At 38.5% G+C, this 25,199-nt stretch overlaps 1 protein-coding gene across 1 annotated transcript in view; it reads right to left on the bottom strand.

The window, feature by feature from the left end:
• Window positions 1-909: 909 nt before the first annotated feature.
• LOC148351492 (uncharacterized) overlaps window positions 910-25,199 on the bottom strand; it is a 28,187-nt gene continuing 3,897 nt past the window's right edge. The window contains exons 2-11 of the mRNA XM_088354554.1: window positions 22,234-22,295; window positions 19,223-19,318; window positions 19,045-19,128; window positions 18,838-18,930; window positions 15,324-15,514; window positions 10,843-11,036; window positions 6,541-6,623; window positions 3,134-4,966; window positions 2,113-2,288; window positions 910-1,720 (exon numbers count right to left, since the gene is read on the bottom strand). Of these exons, the coding sequence (XP_088210680.1) occupies window positions 1,597-1,720; window positions 2,113-2,288; window positions 3,134-4,966; window positions 6,541-6,623; window positions 10,843-11,036; window positions 15,324-15,514; window positions 18,838-18,930; window positions 19,045-19,128; window positions 19,223-19,318; window positions 22,234-22,295 (2,936 nt within the window). The 3' untranslated portion in view covers window positions 910-1,596. The remainder of the gene's footprint in view (window positions 1,721-2,112; window positions 2,289-3,133; window positions 4,967-6,540; window positions 6,624-10,842; window positions 11,037-15,323; window positions 15,515-18,837; window positions 18,931-19,044; window positions 19,129-19,222; window positions 19,319-22,233; window positions 22,296-25,199) is intronic.

Here is a 25,199-nt window from a genome sequence, read left to right as displayed (position 1 = left end):
GCCCACTCCTCCACACAGATCTTATCTAGATCACTCAGGTGTCTGGGCTGTCGCTGAGAAACACGGAGTTTGAGCTCCCTCCAAAGATTTTCGATTGGGTTCAGGTCTGGAGACTGGCTGGGCCATACTAGAACCTTGATATGCTCCTTATGGAGCCACTCCTTGGTTTTCCTGGCTGTGCGCTTCGGGTCGTTGTCGTGTTGGAAGACTCAGCCACGACCCATCTTCAATGCTCTTCCTGAGGGAAGGAGGTTGTTCCACAAAAGCTAACAATACACTGCCCCAGTCATCCTCCCTTTAATGTAATGCACTCGTCCTGTCCCATGTGCAAAAGAACACCTCCAAAGCATGATGATACCAACCCCATTCTTCACAGTAGGGATGGTCCTCTTTGGATTGTAATCTTCATTCGTCTTCCTCCAAACACGCTTAGTGGAATTATGACCTAAAAAGTTCTATATTGGTCTAATCTGACCACAAAACTTTCTCCCAAGACTCCTCAGTATCATCCAAATGGTCATATACAAATTTAAAACGGGCCTTGTCATGGGCTGGTTTAAGCAGGGGAACCTTTTGTGCCATCCATAATTTCAAATCATGAGATTTTAGTGTATTACCTACAGTTACCTTGGAAACGGTGGTCCCAGCTCTTTTCAGGTCATTGACCAACTCCTGTCGCGTAGTTCAAGGCTGATTCCTCACCTTTCTTAGGGGTCCACTCCAACTGAGACTGACCGTCATGTTTAGCTTCTTCCATTTTCTAATGATTTCTCCAGCAGTGGACCTTTTTTCACCAAGCTGCTTGACAATTGCTCTGGAACCCCTTCCCAGCCTTTTGGAGGTGTACGATATTGTATCTGGTGTCATTGGACAAAGTCTTACTGATTGAATGGGGTGGACAGGTGCACATAACAACCTCAAACAGGCGCATCTGATGCAGGGTGATACATGGAGTGCAGGTGGACTTCTAATGGGCGTCCTAACAAGTCTTTCAGGGTGAGAATTCTAGATGATACACAGGTGTTTAAATAATTTCTGACCCCTCCATGATTTGTAAGTGGTAGAAATAGAAAAATACTTAATTTCTTTACTGAATATATATGCACTACTGCTCAAAAGTTTTGGGTCACACAGCGAATAGTGTTTTTTAACTAAAGGCACACTTTTTCGTATTACTGAAACGAGTTGCAAAATAAATACTAATTACAGTCAAGACATTGAGAACGTTAAAAGTAATAATAACGATTATATTTGAAAAGAAAAAAATATCCTTCAAACGTTGTTGTTGTCTCAGAACGGAAGTTTTTAACGACCACGAACTTTTGAATGGTAGTGATATATATATATATATATATATATATATATATATATATATATATATATATATATATATATATATATATACTGTTATATAAAAATAGTTCAAATAGATTGTAAAAATAGTAAATTCCAGAATGCTCTTAAAATATTTGAACTTGTACATGACACTTATATAATAATAATATAATTTTATGTATTTTGAACTACGTACTGCAATGACTTTGTGAATAATTTGAAGAGTCCTTAATATTATAATCCAGAGTTAACGCAATGTCTTCATTCGTTGATGTTGAACAACAAACTCGGCACTTTCTTCAGGTCCACTTGGGGCAACAGCCATGAGCAGTAGAGCAGCAGCCATAGAATAAAGATAATTTGAAGTTCCCAACTTGCACTCCACCTAAGCAGATACAAAAAATAAGCAAAAGCAAAAACCTACACAAGGAAGCATGTATTCACTTAACTCAGTTAATTCTGTCTGTATGTACCAGCAAAATCTTCCTGATGTATTTTAATATCAAATCGAATACGGCTTGATAAAATTGGATTCTTACCGATGAAAAATAGGAAAAATACAAAAAAAGTAGTTTCAGCAGTGAATTAATATGTCATTTATTGTCGCTGCACTAAAAAATTACTGCTTCTTTTAAATAGAATCAGCTTGTTTTCTAATGACTATAGATCAGGGGTGTCCAATTTGAGAGAGTCATAAACTGATGCAAAAACACTGGCTGACTGGCTAGTTGAAATTAGAATCTAAATCTACCAGAAATCTAGGAATATGAAGCTTACCTTACAATCTCAGTGGTTTCCATGGAAGAGTCGTGCATATCTAGCTGAGCCTTTCTTCGATCACTGCATTCAAGTGGAAAAACACCTCTGCGTCTTCTCAATTGCATCTCAGGCAGCTGGCACTGTTCTTTGTATTGAGAGGTGTTGCAAGTCTTTTGTGGCATCCCAATAAGCACCTAATAAGAACAAAAACAAGGGTTGGGTAACAGCTGAGCAAATAAAACCGACCTGGGTACTCTAGTCTCCTAAGGCCGCATGTCCTGCTTGATTTTCGAGGTTTATCTTCTCCAATAAAGGAATATCCAATCACCAGGATAGTTAACATGCTCCTGCCAGCGAGCTAAGCAGCTGATAATTTGTATCACCGGAGTTGAAGAAGAGAAATCTTCATAATCATCCAGGACATGCAGTCATCGAGGACCGTAGTGCCCAGGTTTGAATTAGAAAAAGCAACACGGTGCAGTTTTATACTAGTACAGGGGTCGGCAACACGTGGCTCTTTTGTGCTGCCGAGCGTCCCGCTCGCGCTGTTCCGAAAATATTTGAACATTGAAAAAGATTGAGAAATGAAAATATATATATTTGATATATATTTGTGTTAATTTGTTTTCTGTAGGAAGATAAACATGACCTAAACACGTTCAACGGTTTCCTGTGCTGTTAAAATGTATGCAATAGATCAACTAGGAGCTGGTACAAGTTCACAAGGGACAAGCTGAACTCCGCTGCATTGCTCCTTTGCTTTACACTCCACTGTTAAAGAAAAATAAAACTGAGGAGGACAGCTGATTCAACGTTTCTCGAAACGAATTTTTAAATAAAACGTGATATTTCTGGTTCCAAAAAGTATAAATTGCCTCCTGCGAAATCTGCGATATCTCCTACTGTGACACTTGTCATTGCGCTCTTAACAGAATCTTGAATGTTTGTATGAGTGAGTAAAGGGGGCGGGGCTTAACCATAGGACAATTGCAGATTATTAACAGTCAAGTAAGGTCAAATAATTTAAATAATAACATACCTGGCTGTTTTCTTTTAACTTCACAACAAAGTCTTCATCCACCAGGTGAAGTTTATGATCTTCAGGTAAGTCCTTGTAAGTTGGCGCAGGCTCCAGGGCAGAGACGCTCAAGACTGATGGCCAGCTCTGTGTTTCAAGCGCTTCTGTAATCGTCGATTCCTCTTTGAGTGGGTAAAATAAATCCCTAGGCCTGACGATGTATGCATCTTGACTGAGGTCCATGGACAAATCCATTTCTTGGTGTTGAGCTGCTTGAGTAGCTTCCTCTGTATTCACAGTTTGGTTTGTTCCAAAATTTTGGTTTTCATATAGGTTCTCTGAATTCAGCTCAGCTTGATAATCACGAGAACAATAATCAATATCAAAATCCTCAATTTTCTTTTCTGTGACTGCATCTTTTTTTCTGTGCTGAATAGTATCTTCTTCTGCATTACCATTTACAGCACTCAGACTTTCCGGACACTCACATTGTCCTTTATTAAGGTGTGTATCTCCTGCATGATCTATAATTTGTTCCACAACAACTTGGTCATTGAAATCTGGAACAAGAAGCTCTTGTTCAGGTAATAGTTCCTTTCCACTTGTGGTAAAATACTGGGCTTGGTTAGGTTTATCCATTTCCAATTGACACTTATCTCCACAGGATCCAAATTTATCTAAATCACAATGGACACTAATGGGGTCATTATCTATGGACACTTCATTTTTCATAAAAGAAATTGCAACCATTTCCTGACAATCTTTTTTGTACGATTCATTTTCCAATTCAACTGCTTCGACAGTTTGATTATCAAAGATTTTTTCAATCTGAGTAACTCTTTGAAAGTCTATGTCTTGTGTCAGATATTCCTGTTCTGCATAATTGCAGGTTGTTCCACAAAATGATTCTGAAGGGTTTTGGTCAGAATTGAGTTGCGGTTCAATTTGTTGATTTGCATTAAATGGAGTGACACCATTTGGCTTTTTTAGTGGAGGTTCTTCCATACCGGATTCCTCATCTTTAAAAGAATAATAAACCTCTCCGACTGCATTATTGTCCTTTACTTGTGCATTTATCATAAAGTGGGTTTCCAGCAGAGGGCTCTTGACATCTGCCTGTATCATTTCCACATCTCCATGGAAATCGCCCTCTGTTTCTGTTTTTTTCTTGACTACAACATTTCCAGGGGTATCATCAACAGAGTTGAGAGAAAACATACTTTCGTTATATGACTCAGTGATGTCCTGATTATCTGGGAGTTCACCTGTAATGGGGACAGATTCTCCAGCAGCAGTAGTAACTGGCTTTTGAGTAGCACAATACATATCACAAGGGGGTGTACAATCACAGGAAGAACCATCACTTTGGCTCTCAAAATATTGAATTGGGACAATTCTATCCTCCCTCTCCACACTGGAATCTGGAAAGGTTATAGGGAAATCTTTCAGGATAGGATCAGTTTTCACTGGCAATGTAAAGTCTATATGATTGTGTTTTGATTCAATGGAATGATTGGTTACTTCTGTTGAAACATCTTGTGAAAGTTCTTCAGTGTTTTCTTCTGCACAATGAAAGTTGTCTCCAGTGCAGGGGGTGTCAGCTAAGGAAGTGTCACTAAAATATGTATTAGCTATGTCTGGTTTTGTTGATAGTAGATTTCCATTTCTGTCCTCTGACACACGAGATAATACGATTTTCGAAGGAGGTTGTGCAGCATCCGTGTGGAACATGATGCATTTCTCTCTCACTCTGCTGCGATGATTATTGTTCCCTAAATGGTGTGTGGCAGGGTCAAAGAAGTTGAGTGGCTCCATAGAGAAACTTCTCTTGATGATAGGTTGAGGCTCCTTTTCCTGACAAAGATACAATTAGGAAGTCAGCACAGTACTTTGTGTTATCATCCGGAAGCAAAGCAAAGGTGGTGACAGTAATTTTTTTCAGCATTTAAGTATGTATATCTGTTTGTTTGTTTGTCAGTTTGTTTGTGTGTCTGTCCACCAAAGAAAAGGGGGAATGAGTTTAGATATGACCACCATCTTTCACAGGCAGTCAGGTAAATTACACTAGATGTGAAAAAAAAAAATAAGCTGACTCAGCACTTTTGGTTATGTTGACTCATCATTTAAAGAAAGACATTCCACTCTCCCAGTCCAAAACGACATTGTATTTTAACAGCATCTTTTATGGTCAGTCAGTTAGGTTACTTCTGCCAAAAATGCTGACATTTTTGGTTTTGCTGACAAAGCATTATTCACAGCAAAAGAATTTCATCTTCAAGACCAGAACATTCAATACAACACAATTTATTGCAGACATTCAGAAGGGTTGACCCCAAAAAGACGACGTAACTCTTTTGGTTTTGCTGAATCAGAATATTTTTCCAAGAGAGACATTCCACTTTCCGAGAACCATGAATGACATTGAATATCAACACAGTAGTTTACAGGTAATCAAGAAGGTTACCCCAGATGTGAAAACTGCAAAATAAGCTGACTTGGCATTTTGGTTTTGCTGATTGAACAGCTTTCCCAGAAAGCCGTTTCACACTGCCAGGCCAGAACAAGTTTGGCCAGGATCTTTCACAAGTGATCAGCAAGGTCACTTTAGAGGTCCATTTCTTACATTTTAAGCCCAGGGCACACCTGGCTGAACGTTTTCAGTTCTGTTCCGAGTTGTTTTACGTTACGTGTTTTCAAAGCATCTGAACATTCAAAATGGCACTTACAAAGACAAGCCCATATTTACTACTGCACAGAAAAAAAACGCGATTGCGTAAAATGTGAGCCAGGGCAACCATATTGTGGAGAATAATGCCAAATTGCAACACAGATATGTGAATAGTCTTCTTATCTTGTCATTGTGGTTTCTGCAGTACCAGACCAAATTGCATTTGCCTGTTATCGTTCCTCGTTGATCAACGGAAACTTCAGCAAACTGACATTGAAGATGATGATGAGGAAAAAGAACGTTTTTTGATCGATAACTTCCACTGCAGTCCAACTCAGGTGCATAAATTGACATGAACAAATTTCTCTTAAAAAGCGTCAGAAAAATTTCCGGACGTCACCGTAGTGTTTTGGATTTAAAACACAAAGAAAGAAAAGAAAACAGACACACCTTATTTAAAGACGCAGTTTTCAAAATATAAATAAAGGAGCATCTTGTAGTACGGAATTTTTCGGAAACTTGAGGTATTTTGAATCAAATTAAATAGAAATGTATAAATTATAGTTTCATATCACATGGTAAGATTATCACTCAAAAACAGATTTTTTTCCTCTCCTCTCTCCTTTCCCCCTTTCATTTGCAACGAGAAGAACCCCCACAAAAGAATTTTCCTCATCCGATTACATCTCACGTGCAATTGTATTCAATCCAAACTAAAGTCTGAGACATAACCTTCATTCCTATATTCAGGGATATTTACCTCTTCTTTGCCAGGGAAGTGCTGGAGAAACTGTGATATGTATGTCATGATGGACTGTTCGTCTGGTGCACTGATGGTCACATCTGAAGCACAAAAAAGACATTTAAAAGAGTAAATACAAAGATTTTGAAGAGGTTGGAACTTTTGAGGTTATTTGTACAGTTCTTTCCCGTTTTCCTTTCAAATTCAAAATTCATTGATGTACTCTCTTCTTGTTTAGAGTGTCTACTAAATAATAAACTAAACACATGGTGCTTCAAGCAGGATATTGTACATTTTGAGGGTTTTGTATGGTCTTCTCCCGTTCTCCGCGCAAGTTTCAAAATTTTTGATGTCTTCTCTCCTGATGTTGAGTGTCTACTAATCTATAAACTAAACAATTGGTCCTTCAAGCCGGACAGTGTATATGATGAGGGTTTGTTTGGTCCTCTTCTGCTCTTTGCAAGTTCATAATGCATTTATGTCCTCTCTCCTCGTTTTGAGCGCCTGTTAAACTACGAACCTAATAATTAATCCTTTGAGTTAGAATTGGTATATTTTAAGAGTTTGGACAGTCTTCTAATGTTCTCATTGCAAGCTATAAATCCATTGATGTCTTCTCTCCCTACTTTGACTATCTGTTAAACTATAAACCTATCAACGCAAGTTGCAAGCACAACGACAACAAAGTTGGGGGCACAGACGCTTTGGTACTGGCCAGTGGCAACACCCGGGCTTTAACTAAAGATTATTTCAATGAACGATAAATCGGTCAATTATCAATACGATTAATCGACAAATCGGATTTAAAAAAAACACATTTTTAATTTCCTCCTTTATTTAAAAATTGAAGTTTTGGGCGGATAACCAAAAAGTGCATAGAACAACAGAATAATCTATAGTATAAAACAACATAAAATCCAGGTGTACCTTCAAATCCCACCATTTTATCTGAGTTGACAATGCTGTTAATTAACGGTAAATAATATCCCTCTCATTAACAGTCAATAAATGTTAAATGGCTTTTTAAAGGCAACCAATTTGTCATTGTTAAAAAAACTACATTTTTGTCGATTCCGGTTCAACAAATAAACACCGCCAAAACAAATAACTTTGGGAAAAGTTCATGGCAATCAGGTCAGCTGTCTGAGCCAATGTTCCTTATTTCTATTTTTTTATGGCAATCAGGTCAGCTGTCTGAGGGAATGTTCCTTATTTCATTTTCTTCAAAGAGTTGGCAACCCGAACAGTCGGCTTTTGGAAATATTCAATAATTAATCATGCTGTAAATAAAAATGAGGTCAGTAATTTTAATGGTCTCAATAAACTGACGGTGTGTTTTGCTCTCTCTTGCTGTGTTCCATTACCAATGTTGGGCACTTTACTTTAAAAAGGGTTTAGTTATAGTGACTCACTACTTCCTTCAAAGATTAACTGAGTTAGTAACTGAATTACTTCATAGTCAAAGTAACTAGTTATCAGGGAAAGTTACTATATGTCTGTTACTTTAAAAATAAGTTATTGTATGTCAAATAATTCCACATTTTCTGAGCAGTATTTGGGTTAGTTGAATAGAGAAGAACAGACGGTCGGTTGTGTTATAGAACCTCGTCATATTTATTGCACCTCACCGGCAACAAGTTTATCCTACACTTGAAATGCAACAAAAAGAAACAGAAAATGATATAATAAAATAACAAAAGCTTGTACATAAACACTCGCAAAAAATGTTCGTAAACAAGCACAAACGCGTCCGTAAAAACACACGAAAACTTACATAAATACACCAAACATACATAAACACGTAAAACGTATGTATATACAAACAAAAATGTACGTGAACAAACATAATGTATGAAACATACACAAAAACATATGTAAACACACAAAACATACATAAACACAAACAAACGTAAGAAAAACACACAAAAGCATACGTAAACATCCAAAACATACGCAAAAACAAAAAAACGTACGTAAATACACACAAAAACGTACGTAAATACACACAAAAATGTACGTAAATGCACACAAAAACGTATGTAAACACATACAAAAATGTCCGTAAAAACGCACAAAAACTTACATAAATACACCAAACGTACATAAACACGTAAAACGTATGTATATACACACAAAAATGTACGTGAACACAAATAATGTATGAAACATACACAAACACGTATGTAAACACACAAAACATACATAAACACCCACAAACGTAAGAGAAACACACACAAAGGCATACGGAAACACCCAAAACGTACGCAAAAACATTAAGCGTAGGTGAATACACACAAAACATACGTGAATACACACAAAAATGTATGTAAACACACAAAACATACATAATCACAAACAAACGTAAGAAAAATACACCCAAGAGCATACGTAAACATCCAAAACATACGCAAAAACAACAAACGTACGTAAATACACACAAAAACGTACAAAAATACACACAAAATTGTGCGTAAATACACACAAAAACGTATGTAAACACACACAAAAATGTACGTAATAACGCACAAAACTTACATAAACACATAAAACGTACATAAATACACAGAAAAACGTACACAACCGCACACACAAAAACGTACGTAAAAATGCACAAAACTTACATAAACACACCAAACGTACAGAAACACATAAAGCGTACGTAAAAACCAACAAAAACTTACATAAACACACCAAATGTACATAAACAAATTACCATAAATTCCGGACTATACGCGACTACTTTTTCCCCAAACTTTCAACCCTGCGGCTTATTCAGTGATGCGGCCAATTTATGTAATTTTTCTAACGGCCGCCAGCGGCGCTCGAGTACAAAAGGTAAGGTTTAGACCGGTGGAATATATGCGCCGAGTAAGAATGCAACTTCTTGGCTTGTGCATGAATTAAATTAGCATAAACATACCCTCATCATGCGAAATGCAAAAAGAAAGGCACATGACGCAGCACATGAGGAAGATAAGGACGGTTTACCGTGATTTTTACAAGTACGGTAGGTTTGTTACCAGACCCGTTTACTGTGTTGCGAGCGTGGTTCTAGCGTGTTTTGGAATAAGGGAGCGTAGGACGACGTCTATATGACAAAGTTTCTTTCTGACACTGAGGAAGACGAATTTGGTGGCTTCAGTTCTAAAGAGGAAGATGAGGACGGTTTACCGTGATTTTTACAAGTATGGTATCTTTTTTTTTACCAGACCCGTTTACTGTGTTGCGAGCGTGTTGCTAGCGTGTTGCTACCATTAACTGCCCTGTCACAGGCACCATATGGGATGAAAGTTATATTATTATGATTAAAGCTTTGAAAACGCTCTCGGTGTACCGTCTTTCTTTGTAAATATGTGTAACCCATGTATAATATGTATTTGCAACTGTATATTTTTGTAATGTATTTATTTGTATTTATTTTAGACACTTATTCTGATATTTTGCACAGACAAATGAAACAGAAGGGGCGGAACAAACGCGGGGTGACGGGAAGTGGGGTAAAGGTGAGACCTGTTTGTGGACGCGGCGGACAATAGTGGATATATATTTTTCCCACCCTTACCTTTGGAAGTATACACTTTTTTCCTTGGATTACCTTCAACTGGACCCGGACTCTGCAGGTCTGCATCAAACCTTAAGTACCGGTATCATTTGCCGTTCATTTTGCCGGCTGTGATTTTTGGACTGTGTACTTTAATGAAGGACATTTAGTTTCAATCGCGGGACTTAAAGTCGGGTTAGGGGTTAATTTTGTGTTTGTGTTACATTATTAATGTGGGCGCATGCGGCTTATATACAGGTGCGGCTTGTGTAAGTACAAAATCGGTTTTCCTCTTAAAATGTGGTGGGTGCGGCTTATAATTAGGTGCGCTCTATAGTCCGGAATTTACTGTAAATGTACGTATATACACACCAAAACACACACAAAACATACATAAACACAAAAAAACCACACTCAAAATGTACGTAAAAACATCAAATGTACGTTAACACACACAAAAACCTACGTAAACACACAAAACGTACGTGAACACACAAAACGTACATAAATACACACAAAAACATACACAAACACACACACAAAAAAGTACGCACAAACTCACAAAAAAGTATGTAAACACGTGCAAAAACGTTTGTAACGCACGGCTTTTGACCGTAAGTAACCCCAACAGTAATGGCATTGTAACGACGGAAAAAATATTTGGTTATATTACCAGAGTACTGAAAAATTAATGCAGAAACGTGACATAACGTTATTTATAATGGTGAGGTTCCTAACACAGTCTATTACCAATATTTTTACAGATATCTGTACCGCACCTTCAGGCTCCAGAAGACGCGGTATGCCCAAGCTGTAGTAGGCAATCCTGAATGCATCCTCAAGATTTTCTTGCGCACTTCTAAGCAGGGCCTTGCGCATATCGACCAGGCTAGGATCAATAGACTTGATGACTGCAAGGAAAGCAAGACCACTTGTCCAACTCTTCCCAAAGTCCTGAACTGCCACGCCGTACCTTGGAAACAAGAGGATTGGATGTTGCTCAGAACTAGAGAAAATGCAAATAAAATGTATTATTGAAGCACATAACTCAGGGATCCTCACACTTTTTTCAGCGGAATTGTTATCTTTAAATGTGAAGATAACAACAACACTATTTTTTCTATAATGGAACTTTGTTTTGTTGAAAAACGCTATTTCTAATTTTGACATAAACGCAATTAGCGTAGTTTAATGTAAGGAACAGCAGACCCTTGACAATCAAATAATTTCTTTGCCACCCCTGACCAAGAGGGTAAATGAATACTATGTTAATCTGTACGTTTTAAATTTTAGAATTTAACGAACATTATCTAATTTTTGGGAAGTGCGCGATTGTTACAATTTTTTTGCTGAATAACTTAATGTCATTGTTTGCATGAATGGTGACCTAAAGGACACAATTCAGTGTCAATCTAATTGGTTACTCTATAATCAAGTAATGGGGATGTTGATTAACTAACAAAATGTAGTATCCTCCCAATACCACGCACATCTCACTTTAAACAGCTTGTTTGAACCCATCCAGTCTTGTTTTTCCCATGTCACAGCACAGAAACTGCACTCATAAAAATCCCCAACGTGACCCTTACTGCAGCAGACTCTGGTTAACTTTACATTCTCATCCTCCTCAATCTGAGTGCCACTTTCAATAACGTCTCTCACCCCATCCTCAGTAGACTTCGCAATGATCGCAGCAAGGCTTTAGGGCTAGAACCTTAGCTTGGCCTTTTGGCTGAGAGTAAGTGTCCCGACCCCTAGGCTTTGTAGCGTATTATGAACTGACCGATAACGGATAATGGATAATGAATAAAGAAGATAGAAAAATAACCCTTAAAAACCCCAAACCCCCCTCCTCAATTGGAATAACCTACACCAGTGTTCTCGTTTGCCCGCGTGCCTGCGTCCTGGACGCATTATTTTTGCTGGGGACGCATCGTGTCAAATCAATGTGCGTCCCCGGGACGCAATTTATTTGACACAAAATTGTCATTATCATTTTTTTTAACAAAGATTTACCGCACTCCAAACTTTTCGTCAGGTAGATTTGTCATTGTTGTTTTGGTCTCGCGGTTCAAATTTTCGTGTGCACGCCGATCTCGAGTTCGAGTTGTGTAGTGAAAGTCCGTCTCTTTTTAGAGAACCGGCTTTTTCGGCTCAACTCATTAAAGAGCCGGCTCTCAAATGGCTCACTTGCTTTGATGCATACTACGAATGATTATGTTGTATAAAGAAGTTAAGAAAAAAAAGTATAAAAGGAGAAAATGAAAAAAGACAGGTTTGTGTTGATCACTTTTAATCAGTATATTACCAACAATAATTTAATGCAGAAAATGAATTCATAATTTGAATAAGAAAATGTATTATTCTACTTAATCATATTTGCATGTATTTTTCCTTCTACAGTGAACGTCCAAGCGACTTCATTTTTGAACTTTTTTTTTAATGATAAACCTCATTCAAATGGGGCGGCAGTGGCTCAGGAGGTAGAGCGCTTGTCTTGGGATCAAGAGATCGCAGTTCGAATCCCGGCTCCTCCGTGTTACATGTCGAAGTGTCTTTGGGTAAGACACTGAACCCCTAATACCCCCAATATGCAGGTTAGCGCCTTACATGGCTGCACGACCGCTATTGGGAAATGTGAAGCACACTCTAAAGCGCTTTGGGAAGTCTTGACTTGAAAAACGCTATATAAATGCAGATCATTTCATTTCATTTCATGTCGAGCAACTCAGTGTCTCACAACAAAATATTCATTTACAATATATATGATATAAGGAAACACATGTACAATATAACATGTTAAACTACATAAATAAAGATGTTTGAAAAAATATATATATTTTTTTGTATTTTGTAAGGGAAAATACGACAGTTTGTAAGGGCATGGAGCACACTAAATTTTGGGGACCCATAGATCTCTGTTGGGACCCATAGATTTTTTAGCATGCGAGTCCCCGGGACCCATCACTTTTCAGAGGTAAAATGAACACTGCTACACCTCCCTCTAATTGTTCCGTTCTTATTGCACGGACCGCACTCAGTTCATAAACCTCAAGTCCTTCTCCTCTGATCCTGCTCCAGTTACCACAGGTGTACCACAGGGCTCCTTCCTGGGGTCCCTCCCTCCTCTTATTAATCTACCTCCTACCCCTTGGCACTATCTTCCGTAAATGTAATATATTTTTCCACTGCTTCGCGTATGACACCTAACCTGACATTTCTTGCAAAACTAAATCCAAATTACCACCCCTTCCATCACCATCCACCGTTCTGAAAATAATAAAGGTTCCTCCAACTTTTTGGGATTAAAAACAGCAATAAAACTGACTTCCTTCTAATTGGCACCAAATCCACCCTTTCCAGAGTTAACATCTCTCTCTCTCTCTCTCCCTCTATTGACTGTTCCCTAGTGTTTCCCTCCCCTTAGGTCAAGAGTCCGGGTGTCATCCTCGACAGTACATTGTCCTTTCACTCTCATATATAAACAGTGTTAGGCACCTTACTTTGAAAAAGTAATTAGTTATAGCTACTCACTACTTCTTCCAAAAAATAACCAATTTAGTAACTGAATTAAGCTATAGGAAAAGTAACTAATTATCAAGGAAAGTGAATATTTTAGTAACTTTAAAAAGAAAGTGTTGTAAGTCAAATCATTTTAATTTTTCTTTGACCGGAGTTTACTTCAGATTATTTTGAGAAAACTGTCTTTTTCGGCTCGGCTCATGAAACGGCTCTTCAGGTTGTTTTTGTTGCTTTAATACCTAGAATCCCAAATATTTAGTAATATTATGTGCAGAATTACTTAAAACAGGGGGAAAGAAAAAAAAGAGACAAAAATGTGTAAAAAAAAGAAACAAAAGAAAAATACAATAATGGATAAAGAGAGATAAACGAATTAAATAAACTTTACATTTTTACACAAAAACATTAACTCTGAAAAACACAGTAGATATAATATGAATATTTCTACATCTACAAAAAAAAGATAAAATACAAAACAATTTTGGTCATTTTTATGCTCAATAAAATGAAAGTCATCAACAAGAATCCCTCAAAAATTCATATTGACCAATCACAAGAGAAAAAAGGCGTCTTGGAGGGAACCAGCTATTGATTGGCGGGGAGTCGGCTTCATTCGTCCACTTCCAAGAGCCGTCTCCAAGAACCGTCTTGTTTTCGAACGACACAAATTGGTTGCCGTCGCATCCAGGAATGTCAACAGCACTCATTCGCCTTTTCTTGGTACATTTGTAAATACTATATTTGTAATCGCTATCTAACTCGATGGTAGTCCCTATTTTGAATGGTGAGATGATCGAAAATAAGTGACGTAAACAACTTGCCGGAGAGCCTGAAACCGGGCTGCTGAAAACAACATCAGGTGAGCAAGTACACGCCGCCGTTGGCGTTCTGCAGCCAAAGTGACGCATTACTTTTGATTACATGACCACCATCTTTGTCATCTCCCGTCTTGATTATTGCAATGTCCTCCTCCACGGCCTACCTCCAAAGTCCCACCATAAACTTCAGCTGGTCCAGAACTCTCCTGCCCATATCATCACCAAATCTGCCTCTAGCCACCACATCACCCTTGTCCTTCAAGAACTCCACTGGCTCCTGATCAACCAAATCACCTACAAAATCCTTCCATACATCTACAAGGTCATCCAAAACCTTGCCTCTCCCTTCCTTTCCAACGTCCTTCACATTACTCCTTCCATTAAACTGTATCCGCTGCCCATCCCAGCTCCATGGTTAGAAGTTTTCATCCGCTCTGCTCTGTTCTTCAGCATTGGAACTCAAAACCACCCAACTTCCGTAACTCAGTCACCCTGTCCAGCTTCCAATCCACACTCAAAACCCACCTTTTCAGACTAGCTTCCGCGCTCACCTAATCTAAGACTGCTACATTTTTACTGCACTTTTTAAAATGTGTTTTTATCTATTTATGTTTTAATTCCTGACATGGCAGTCCTTTATTCTGTGAGTGTCCTAAAAAGGCGCTTCAAAATAAAATATTAGATTATTATTATCATCAAGATTTATTGTGCTTGATTGGTAACCTAAATCACACATCTACCTGGTTGCCCTGTAGATCACACACGTGTCAGGATGAAAATGATGGGCTGATATTTTTTGAGGTCATGTAATGATCGACCACTACTACCTCAACAATTCAAAGTCGATGGCGATGGAGGAAATGAGCACCCCTGACTTAATTCCTTGGGATAATCATAAAATTGATGGCTTTCACACTTACTTGCGAGTTTGCTTCTGTACCCATTGGTGAAGTTTTTGTAATGGTTTTCTGTGTTCTCTTGTGGTTGTGGTCATTGCGTGCCCTCCAGCCAGTAATGTGTTGGAGTTAGATAGATCCGAGTTCGTAGGAATGGACGATAAAATGGAGGTTGAGGGGAACTGGCTGTGTATATTACCAGTCAACTCCTTAATCTGGAAAAATGCAGAAAGCAGTATGATAACGGCATTAAAATGACCACTTTACTTGTCATCTAGAATAAGATTTACTTTAAGAAGTACCATATGCCTAATTTAAACTAAAAAGAGATGCTTTTATGGTAGTTTCCGTTCCATGAGTAGTTACGGTCACCAATCGTGCAGCTGGGAACAGATGTTCAAACTACTTTGAGTGTGCCATCCTTTGGGAAAACATGGGCATTGCAGGTAAAGGGAAAAAAATATTACCAGTATCTTTTTCAATATAATTTTACTATCTTTGTTTAGCGAATATAAAAGAAGATAACGGACAGTATTTTGCCCATGCCTGACCTAGTGCCTCCTACAGTTTTTGAAAAATACAGCCCCAGTTGTACATTTCAGGTAGGGTTACAGTGCAAAAACTTTACGGTTCACGGATTCCTGAACCGCGTGGGTCATCAGGCATCACCGAGGACGCAACTCTGAACAGCTCTCTTCACCGCTAACGGCTTCTTGGCCTGAGTTTTGGTTGTAGAAAGGTTGGGACCCGTCCATTCTGAGGCTGTCAGCCAAGTTATTTGTCTTCCTCTCCTCCTGTCCCCTTGGAGTGTGCCATTTTGGCCAGTCCTGATGATCTTGTGACATGACCATACCACTGCAGTTTTCGTCTAGGCACAACAGTTTCTTGTAGGGTTCAATACGCCCTTTGATGGTGTTGAGCACTGTTTAATTTGTCACATGGACGTTGGTGTTTAGAAGTTTTCTGTAGCATTGCATCTCCATGGCCTGGTTTTGTCTTTCCGGCTTTGCTGTGACAGTCCATATCTTGCAAGCGAGGAGGATGATGGAAAAAAAAACAGCACTTATTTTATTTCACTGCAACTTTCTTGTGTCTTTAAATCGGTTTAAGTCTGGTTAGATCTATTCAGAACATTAGTTCTGTTCCTGAGCCCTCTTCTGATATGATAACTCCAAGAATTAAATTTGGTGAGACGTTCAACCTTTTGGTAAGTTGATGGGGAGGTTTTCGATGATACCTTTGGGGTTGTAAGTATTTACTTTTGTTTTTCTCTGTGCTGATTTCCATCCCATACAGGGTGGATGCTTTGTCCAGACATTTGATCAGACATCTGAGTTCCTGTTCTCTGGGAGGCATATAAAAGAACCCAATAGAAGGAAACATATTTATGGGACACATAGGGTAAAACAAAGATAAAGTGGTTCTTCTAATTTCCAATTACCGGTAAGTTTGACTTGCATTTTTGTATGGCTATAAGCTTGCCCTTTTTCTCCTGGGTGTTTTATCCAACGAAATGGTAGCACAAGGTGTCCTGGTTAAAAGTGCCATATAAAATTGCAGGCAAGTTTCCATTTTGATTTGTGTGAAATTACCTTGTAAAGACATACAAATGATGTTACATTTTGGAAAATAATCAGCATAAAACCAGATTTTCTTTAGTGCAGAATGTTTTTTCAGTCCCTTTTTCTATCAGTGACTTTAATAATTTCAATCATCTGCATCCAAATAAATATTTCAATATTTGTATAATTGACTTGAAATTAAATATGCGTATACGGATATTTTGCATATATAAGCCGCACTGGACTATAAAGCACATAGAATTAAAACTACAGTCACAACTACCATATTTTTCGTGTATAACTGTTTCACAAATTCATCAGTTGAAAAATATTGCTAGCAGAAATTGAAATCATTGTACGACACTGGAATCGAATGTGGGTTATTACTACGTTAAGGAGCACAGAAACTTTACCACTAGACTATTATATTCAGATGACAAACGAAAAGGCATTTGATCTTATCTCATGATCACACTATTTTTACTCTAGCTGCAACAAACAAACCTTCGACATTGGGGAAAACATTAAGTCATCCTGACAGATAAATAAATGCAAAAAAAGCTAGACAAGGGAAACAACTCTTATAAATAATGATGAATCAAACTTTGCGTTTATTTATATCTTTCAGGACAACTTCTAGTCTCATCTATTCTTTAACATTTGTTTCTGGCACCGGAAGTAAAAAAAATAAAGTGATAATGAGTGTCAAGAATAATGCTTTAAATTATATCTATTTGGTTCAGTATCTAATTCGGTGGTAACCGATTCGGCCAGCAGGTGCTGCTCACGATTTCCCCCGAATGAAATACAGAAATAACCTCTTTTGTCTCATGGTAGCCGCCCCTCTACAGAAAAGTCTCTCTATCCATTTTGACTCCATGGTGCTTTTTTAGCCGATGAAAGGGAAAAGGGGGAACATGGGAAAACCAGGCCTCCTGGCTGGGTTTCACCAGGCCTCCTCACCAAAGAGTCATGGTTACGGCCTTCTTCATCCCCAAGGTCTCAGGGGGGTAAGGCCAGCACCGCCATCACCCTTTGAGCCACCGTCCAAATAGAGCAGACAAGAAGAAAAGAGAGCAAGAGGTGTTTGCACCTCTGCTTTTAAATGCTGCTGATACTATCAGACACAGGAGGCATGTCCTGTGACCGGTTAGAGTTCCTGTTGATTCTTTTTTCAAAAAAGTTCTCCAATTTAGAAAGCTTGATAATAGGCACACAATGGACATGCAATGAAATAAATCTCTGGAATGAAACATTACACACATATGCAAATCATCGATCTTTGGATTACAAATGAACACTTTGGGGGTTACGATCTTTATCATACAGCTGTTGAGTCTGGTCACTTCCTGTGAATGAATGCAATGTCTAACTGTGGGCCCTGATGTGCGTGGTCTTGGGTGACTTTAGGAAAAAGGAAGGGTCTTGTGAAAGAATTGTGGGTCTTCTGTTGTGTTGGCAGAGTCGGTGGTTGGAAAAGGTTAGGGGAAATGCATTTGTAGAAAGGGTAGTACCCTACATGAGATAAATTCAAATGCAACGTTTTGCGATTTTAGTCAGCAATGTTTTTTAACTGATCAATCATTGAATATTGTATTGTATTGTATCATGTAGTAACGCACACTTATAATTAGTGTATGCATAATCAATCTTATTCACAATTTTTTTCCGGCATATAAGGAACGCTGATAAATTTTGAGACATTTGAGACAAGTTTTTAGGTATAGTCCGGAAAATACAGTGCATTCGAGTTTGAGTTATTTTCTGTCATTCTCAGGGCATAGCTTTATTTAAAAAAAATTATCCCACGCATATACGCTCCCCACTGTGTTTCTTTTTGGAACTGGGGTACATTGACCTTTAGAAAATCTGTATACCGTTTCTTTTTTACGCAATGCAGTGACAGTACAAAAACAAGAGATGGCCACAAAGGAGGGTGAATTTTAAAAAGATACAATAAAGAAAAGTATGATAACCTGGAAGAAGAGAATGATGTTCCAAATGAGTCCCAGGATGATGGATGAGTTTCCATCAATGACATCAGCAGCATCAATACTGACAAGCTTTACCTGTAGTTTCCGCAGACACACAAAAACACATGTTGTGCAAATAAACACAAGATCTATTCGTTCATGTTTTTTAATGGTTCTTGTAATTTGGGACAACATTATTGTAGCACTCACATTTCTCTCCTCAAGAAAGGACAACACTTTGGCAATATTATTTAGTCTGAAGATTCGATGAGGTGACTTCTTGAAACCTTGAAGCTGGACAGTCGTGTAAAACGTTTAATTCAACAGAATAAACATTTTTGCACAGGAATTTTAATTCATTGAATAAGGTGGAGTGCAAGAGTCTGACCAGCTTGCAGCCAGAAAGCTCCTCCAGAAGTGCCATGAGAATATGTCCATCTTGGATATCTTGGAATAGGTCTTGGACTTTAATTGGCGGATTGCGCTGAAAATGAATGAAAAGTACAATGTAAAAGTGTATTTTACAGGGTATTACAAAAGTCTTAGGCAGATTTTGACAATGAATAACTCAGAAACTATTAAAGATAGAAAAACATATCTGTTAAATTAAAAAAATATTGTAATCTTAATTTTTACATGGAATGTTCAATATAAGCAACATTGTTCACACGACACACGTCAGGTCGATAGTCACGCACATTCCAAACGCGCCCCAGCTTTGCATTTTCAATGGTTGCAACAGCTTCTGTTATTCGTGATTTACTGTTTTATGCTATGTTGACAAAAGCTATTTCCAGACCATTCTACTTTGAAATAACAGTCAATAGTGAGATGTACCTCTACATGCTGGAAAACTGAACAATGGATAAATTGGGTGAGCAGGGTTCCCACAGAAAAAATCCTTTGAAATTTCAAGACCATATCCCAAAAAATATAAGACCAATCTGTCCCTATTCTGGCATGCATTCATTCTCTAGTCAGCTATTTTGCCACATTCAGCGCCACAGATGAGGTGAGTTTTACAGTCTGGGAGAATTCCCCAAATCCAGAATTTGAAGTTGCTTTGGCCCACCACCCTGCTTCTTTTCTGTAGTGATAAAATTACCACAGAACAACCCAAATGATATGAGTTAGGTGCTAGGTGGAGCAGAAAAATCCAGGAAAAGAAAAAATGAACTCACAAGACTCAGCCAAATGCGCCGAATAAACAGACAAGTGTATAGGCTACTAAAAGATATGTTAACATTTTGTACTGTTGTCAGTGGGCTATCCATGGGCTCCATGTGACATCCCTGTACTTCATCGTCACCATATTTGTAATTGGCCCCAGCTTCGCTGGGCTGAGCGTAATGCATAAAGAAGCTATTACGCTTGAATAACATTTTTGGCACCTTATCTCATAATTATAAGATTAGGTTAATTACTTAGGTTAATTACTAGAAAAGATATCCTAATTATGAGAAAAGCTCTGATAAATAAAATGGAAACACCTGTTATCTTTATTAATTAGCAATGGCAATGATAGCATGCCGCTATCGCAATTAATCTGCTATTATTACTACTTTCTTGGTTAGAGACACCAGAAAATTCTGTTTTTTATAAAGAGGGTGGTTGTTAATTATATTATATTATTATATTATATTCTTAGGATTGATTAAGCAGAAAGCCCAGTCTGACGTGCTTAATGTCACAGAAAAAATCTCAGAATTACGAGAAAAGATGAACGAAAAGGAAACAACTGCTATGCTGGATTAAAAGGTGCCGTACAGTTCTTTGGGTCCGCAGAGTATGGTGATGGATTAGGCTATGTACCAGGTAAATACTACAAGAGAACTGTGGTCATCTGTACGCAGACGGAAATTTCAGTGGTATGGTCACCTCACAAGATCTTTAGGAGTGGCCAAGATCATTCTCCAGGGCACAGTCCAAGGGGGCAGGAGGAGAAGAAGACTGAAAAAAGGAATGGACTGGTGCCAACTTTGCCACGATCTAAAACCAGGCAAGGAACCGTCAACAATTGAGAAATCTGTCCAGAGTTGCGACCTAATTTTTGCCCCAACGATCCGGGAGATTAAAAGATTTGGGAACCATGAACCAAGTAAATGTAGATGCCGGGGAAAGTAAGTTGGACAAACGATTCGCAGATTTAACAAACAAAATGATGATGAAGGTAATAAATACGGGAGCTCACTGCTGTTCCGTTCATTCCCATTCCTCCTCCATTTGGGTAGAAAACTCCGGGCTAAAAAAGGGGCCCTGCGAATAACAGAAGCCGTTGCAACCATTGACAATGCAATGCCGAGACGCGTTTGGCAAGAAACTGACTATCGGCATGTGTGTGGTTTGACCAACGGTGTTCACATTTAACATATTTGAACATTCCAAAATTTAGAGTACAAGCTTTACCAGATATGTTTTTATATCCTTACTTTTTTCCGAGATATTCAATGTCAAAATGTGCCAAAGACTTTTGGAAAACACCCTGTACGATTCCAACATTTTGTAAAAATATCAGTAATATTTTTGCCGCATTTGGGTTGATAGTTTGAGGCCCCTACCTTAGTGAGAAAGTTAAAGGGACAGTGTGTATTATTTGACCACTACATGTTGTAGTATTTTGTTGTGCAACATAAAATCAGTGTTAAAAATCACAACTAAGAATGAAAATTACAGGGACTCAAATTGACCATAAAACAACCTTTTCTTTTATTATTTTTTTGCCCAGCCTTTCACCAGATTGTTTTTTTGGGGTACCATTAGCAGCAAGATAACGGACAATTATGTCAGCTTCTTAAAAGTGATGCTCATGTTTTGTAAAAGGAATACCAATATCTCAACTTAACAGTATTTTAAAACTGCACATCTTTATGATTGTTCATATATTATTGCTAATTATCTAAATCAATATTATTATTTTTTATTTTAATGAGTGGCATTTTACCCCTAGAAGGCATTTAATAATATACACTGTCCCTTAAAGTGCAGTCCTAGCGTTTTATGGATTTTTTAAGAATTCTTCTTTATGAACTTTGGATTTTATTTTGTGTAGGGAATTAGAATAAAAATAATATTAGGTAAAAGGGTCATGTTATCTTTAATGTTTTCAGCTTTTGTAGAAAACCCGATTTGGCCCAACCTCACCCAGACTCAAAATCCTGCAGCCCCAGGTTAATTGAGTTTGAGACCCCTGGGAGAGTCACCTCTTTTTAAATCAGAGGTTTGACTTCTGATTTAAGTTACAGTAAATTGATGACTGCATGCCACTGCTTTGCTACATTTTAAACACTGTGGCTTTGTTTTTTTCGACCACCGGTTTACACGTTTTGGGTTTTGGCCCCACATTTTCGTTTTGGTGCATCTCTTGTAACGTCCACCTTTATATTGGATACCGCAACATACCTTTTCCAAATGCAGATTGATCCATCGCGTAAACGTCCTCTTCTGAACCACTTCTCTCTCAACTGCAAAAAAGACAAGGAGAAAAAAAATTAAAAGTAGTAGCATATACGTATTAGACTTGGGGCAAGAGCGTATAGATAGCTCTTCCTGGATAAAAATCCTGAGAAATCTTCTCCCTGCAAAGCAGAAGCAAAACGATAAATACACCTACAGTGAAGAAAATAAGTATTTGAACACCCTGCTATTTTTCTATTTCTCCCACTTAGAAATCTTGGAGGGGTCTGAAATTTTTATCGTAGGTGCATGTCCAGTGTAAGAGAGAGAAACTAAAAAGGAAAATCCAGAAATCACATTGGATGTTTTTTTAACAATGTATTAGTGTGAAAATAAATATTGTGTATCTTTGATTGGTTGAATTGTAAATTGTAAAAAAATAATAATAATAATTTAGTATTGCCCGGAACTCAGCAAAATGTATATTGATCTGATCTCAGGTTTTGGACATGTTGGATAATGATTCCATCAACACACGCAGGATTGATGTTTCTCACTTTTGTTCAAGGCGATGCTCACAGACTCAGTGTGAACGCTCAGACCCGTGGAAGCTTAGAGGGAACGTTGCTGGGTACATAGCTTTTTTGTGCACTTATGCGACAAAAATTTATTTTCTATCTATCTATCTATCTATCTATCTACCTTGGTCATATCCCTCAAGAGGGGTGATCGACAGCAAGACACACACATACAATAACAAAGAAAATAAAAGGGAAAAAAATAACAACAAAAAAACACACACACACAAATTTTTTTGGACCATGGCCAACCCAATTGCCCAAACACCCAAACAAGTTAGGCACCTCGGCACCCAAGTTGGTCATGCTTTCGTCCCTCCAGATGAAACGGGACACAAGAAAGCGGCCATGTCACTCGGGTCAGGGTGACACAACACACTCTTTTGTTCAACAGCAGGGCCCGACAGCTTTCACTGGTTTACCCCTGCCGCATCATACGGGTGCCCAGCCCATCCTTAAGAACGCGTCCACAATCCCACTATCCTTTCACAACACCTCTCCACTCCTTTCTATCACCAACAAGAGCTCTAGCTTCCATTATATTTAGACCTCTGAAAAGCGAGGCAAAAATTTATTTAGTATTAAATTATCCCGCGACGGCACAGAGGCTGAGGGGTTAGCAAGTCTGCAGCAGAGGTTGGCGGTCATGATTCAAATCCAGCTTCCTGTGCGGAGTTTGCATATTCTCCCCATGCCTGTGTTTCCTCTGGGCACTCCGGTTCACTCCTGCACTCCAAAAACATGTATGACAGGTTAATTGGCCGGTCCAAATTGTCCCTAGGTGTGAATGACAGAGTGAGTTGTCTGTCTCTGTGTGCCCTGCGACTGTCTGGCAACCAGTTCAGGGTGTCCCCTGCCCGCTGCCCGAAAGATGGCTGGGATGGGCTCCAGCGCCCTCGCGACCCTACTGAGGATAAGCGATGCAGATAATGGATGGAATTATTCCTGCAATTCATTTCAAATAATTTAAATGTTTTTGAAGTCTTATGTTAATGTACCTAAAATGATTTTGTGCATGCCACCTGTTGTTTGTGTTTCAATGCTATTAGGTATTTTTACTTGTGTAAGGCGCATCGAGTTGCCTCAGGCAGAAAATGTGTTGCCTCACCTTTGTTGATACTTCGACGTGACCTAAGGTTTGAATTAGCATGTACTGTGGTCTAAATTTATTTTTTAAAACAATGTTTTTTAGTTAATTAGGAGGTAAAAAAAAGACTTGTGAAACGCATTCATCTTGAACTCAAATGAAATGTCAGGTTAATTGGCCGGTCTAAATTGTCCCTAAGTGTGAATGAGCGAGTGAGTTGTCTGTCTCTGTGTGCCCTTTGACTGGCTGGCAACCAGTTCAGGGTGTTCCCTGCCCACTGCCCGAAGATAGCTGGGATGGGCTCCAGCACCCCTGCAACCCTACTGAGGATCAGCGGTGCAGATAATGGATGGATTGATGGATGGATGGAATTTATCCTGCATACATATCAGTGTGTCCTATGGTAGAGGGGAGATAAAAACAAGCCTAAGCCCTTTTAGCCATAAAATATTGCATTTTATGTCTCTGGGACTGAAATGGCACCGAATAAAAGGAATGACCTGCGTGTGTTTGCTTGTGTGTCCGCACGAGAAGTGGGTGCAGTGCACACGTGGGCCAAAAAAACCTGTTGTGTGGGATGTGAGAACATTCAGCTCAGAGATTGGAGCACAGTGAAGCAGAGGGAAAATACACTCCCCCTCTCTCTTGCTCATCATGTTATGTAAGAGCCTCTGAGTCGAGAGTGCTCACAGATTTTCAGCAAGCATGCTCCAGACAAAACCAGAGTCAAAATGATCTATACGCAACAAAATATGGAAAACAATTCATTATTCTTAAATGTATTGAAAATTCTTTGTACCACCGTAAGGCGCTCGTAAAAGTCTGGGATCGTCTTCAAATTGTGCGCGTTTATTATTATTAGATGGGGCTGGCTGATGCCAGGACAATTTATTACCACTAGTGCCGTGAGCACAGTGGCAATGAGTTGGACTGGTGATATTTTACAGTGTAATTACAGTGTCATTACTATGGCTGTGATATGAAATAAACGTCCATGTTTTAAAATACTCATCGGTAGAGAAATGTGCATCTATTTTACATAAAATTAGCTTAACTTCGATTGTCGGCCATCTTGCTGCTACAGGTAATCCCAAAAACCTGTCCTTTTTTCCCCCTTGTTTTTTCCCTGCTTTATTTTTTTTCTCTCTTTTTTTTATCTTTTTCTTTTCTTTTGTCTTGTCTTTTTTCTCCATCTTTTTTTCTTTTTCCCTTTTATATATCCTCTTTCCACTTTTCTTTTTTCTCTTTATAATTTTTGCAAAAGGCTGGGAAAAAAAATTAAATAAAATTGTTGTGGTTTGTTCACT

Source organism: Urocampus carinirostris, chromosome 15 (assembly GCF_059441175.1).
Source record: "Urocampus carinirostris isolate Australia breed hairy pipefish chromosome 15, RoL_Ucar_1.0, whole genome shotgun sequence".
Taxonomy (NCBI): domain Eukaryota; kingdom Metazoa; phylum Chordata; class Actinopteri; order Syngnathiformes; family Syngnathidae; genus Urocampus; species Urocampus carinirostris.
Note: the sequence above shows the minus strand (reverse complement) of the source record. Positions and strands in the feature narration are given on the sequence as shown.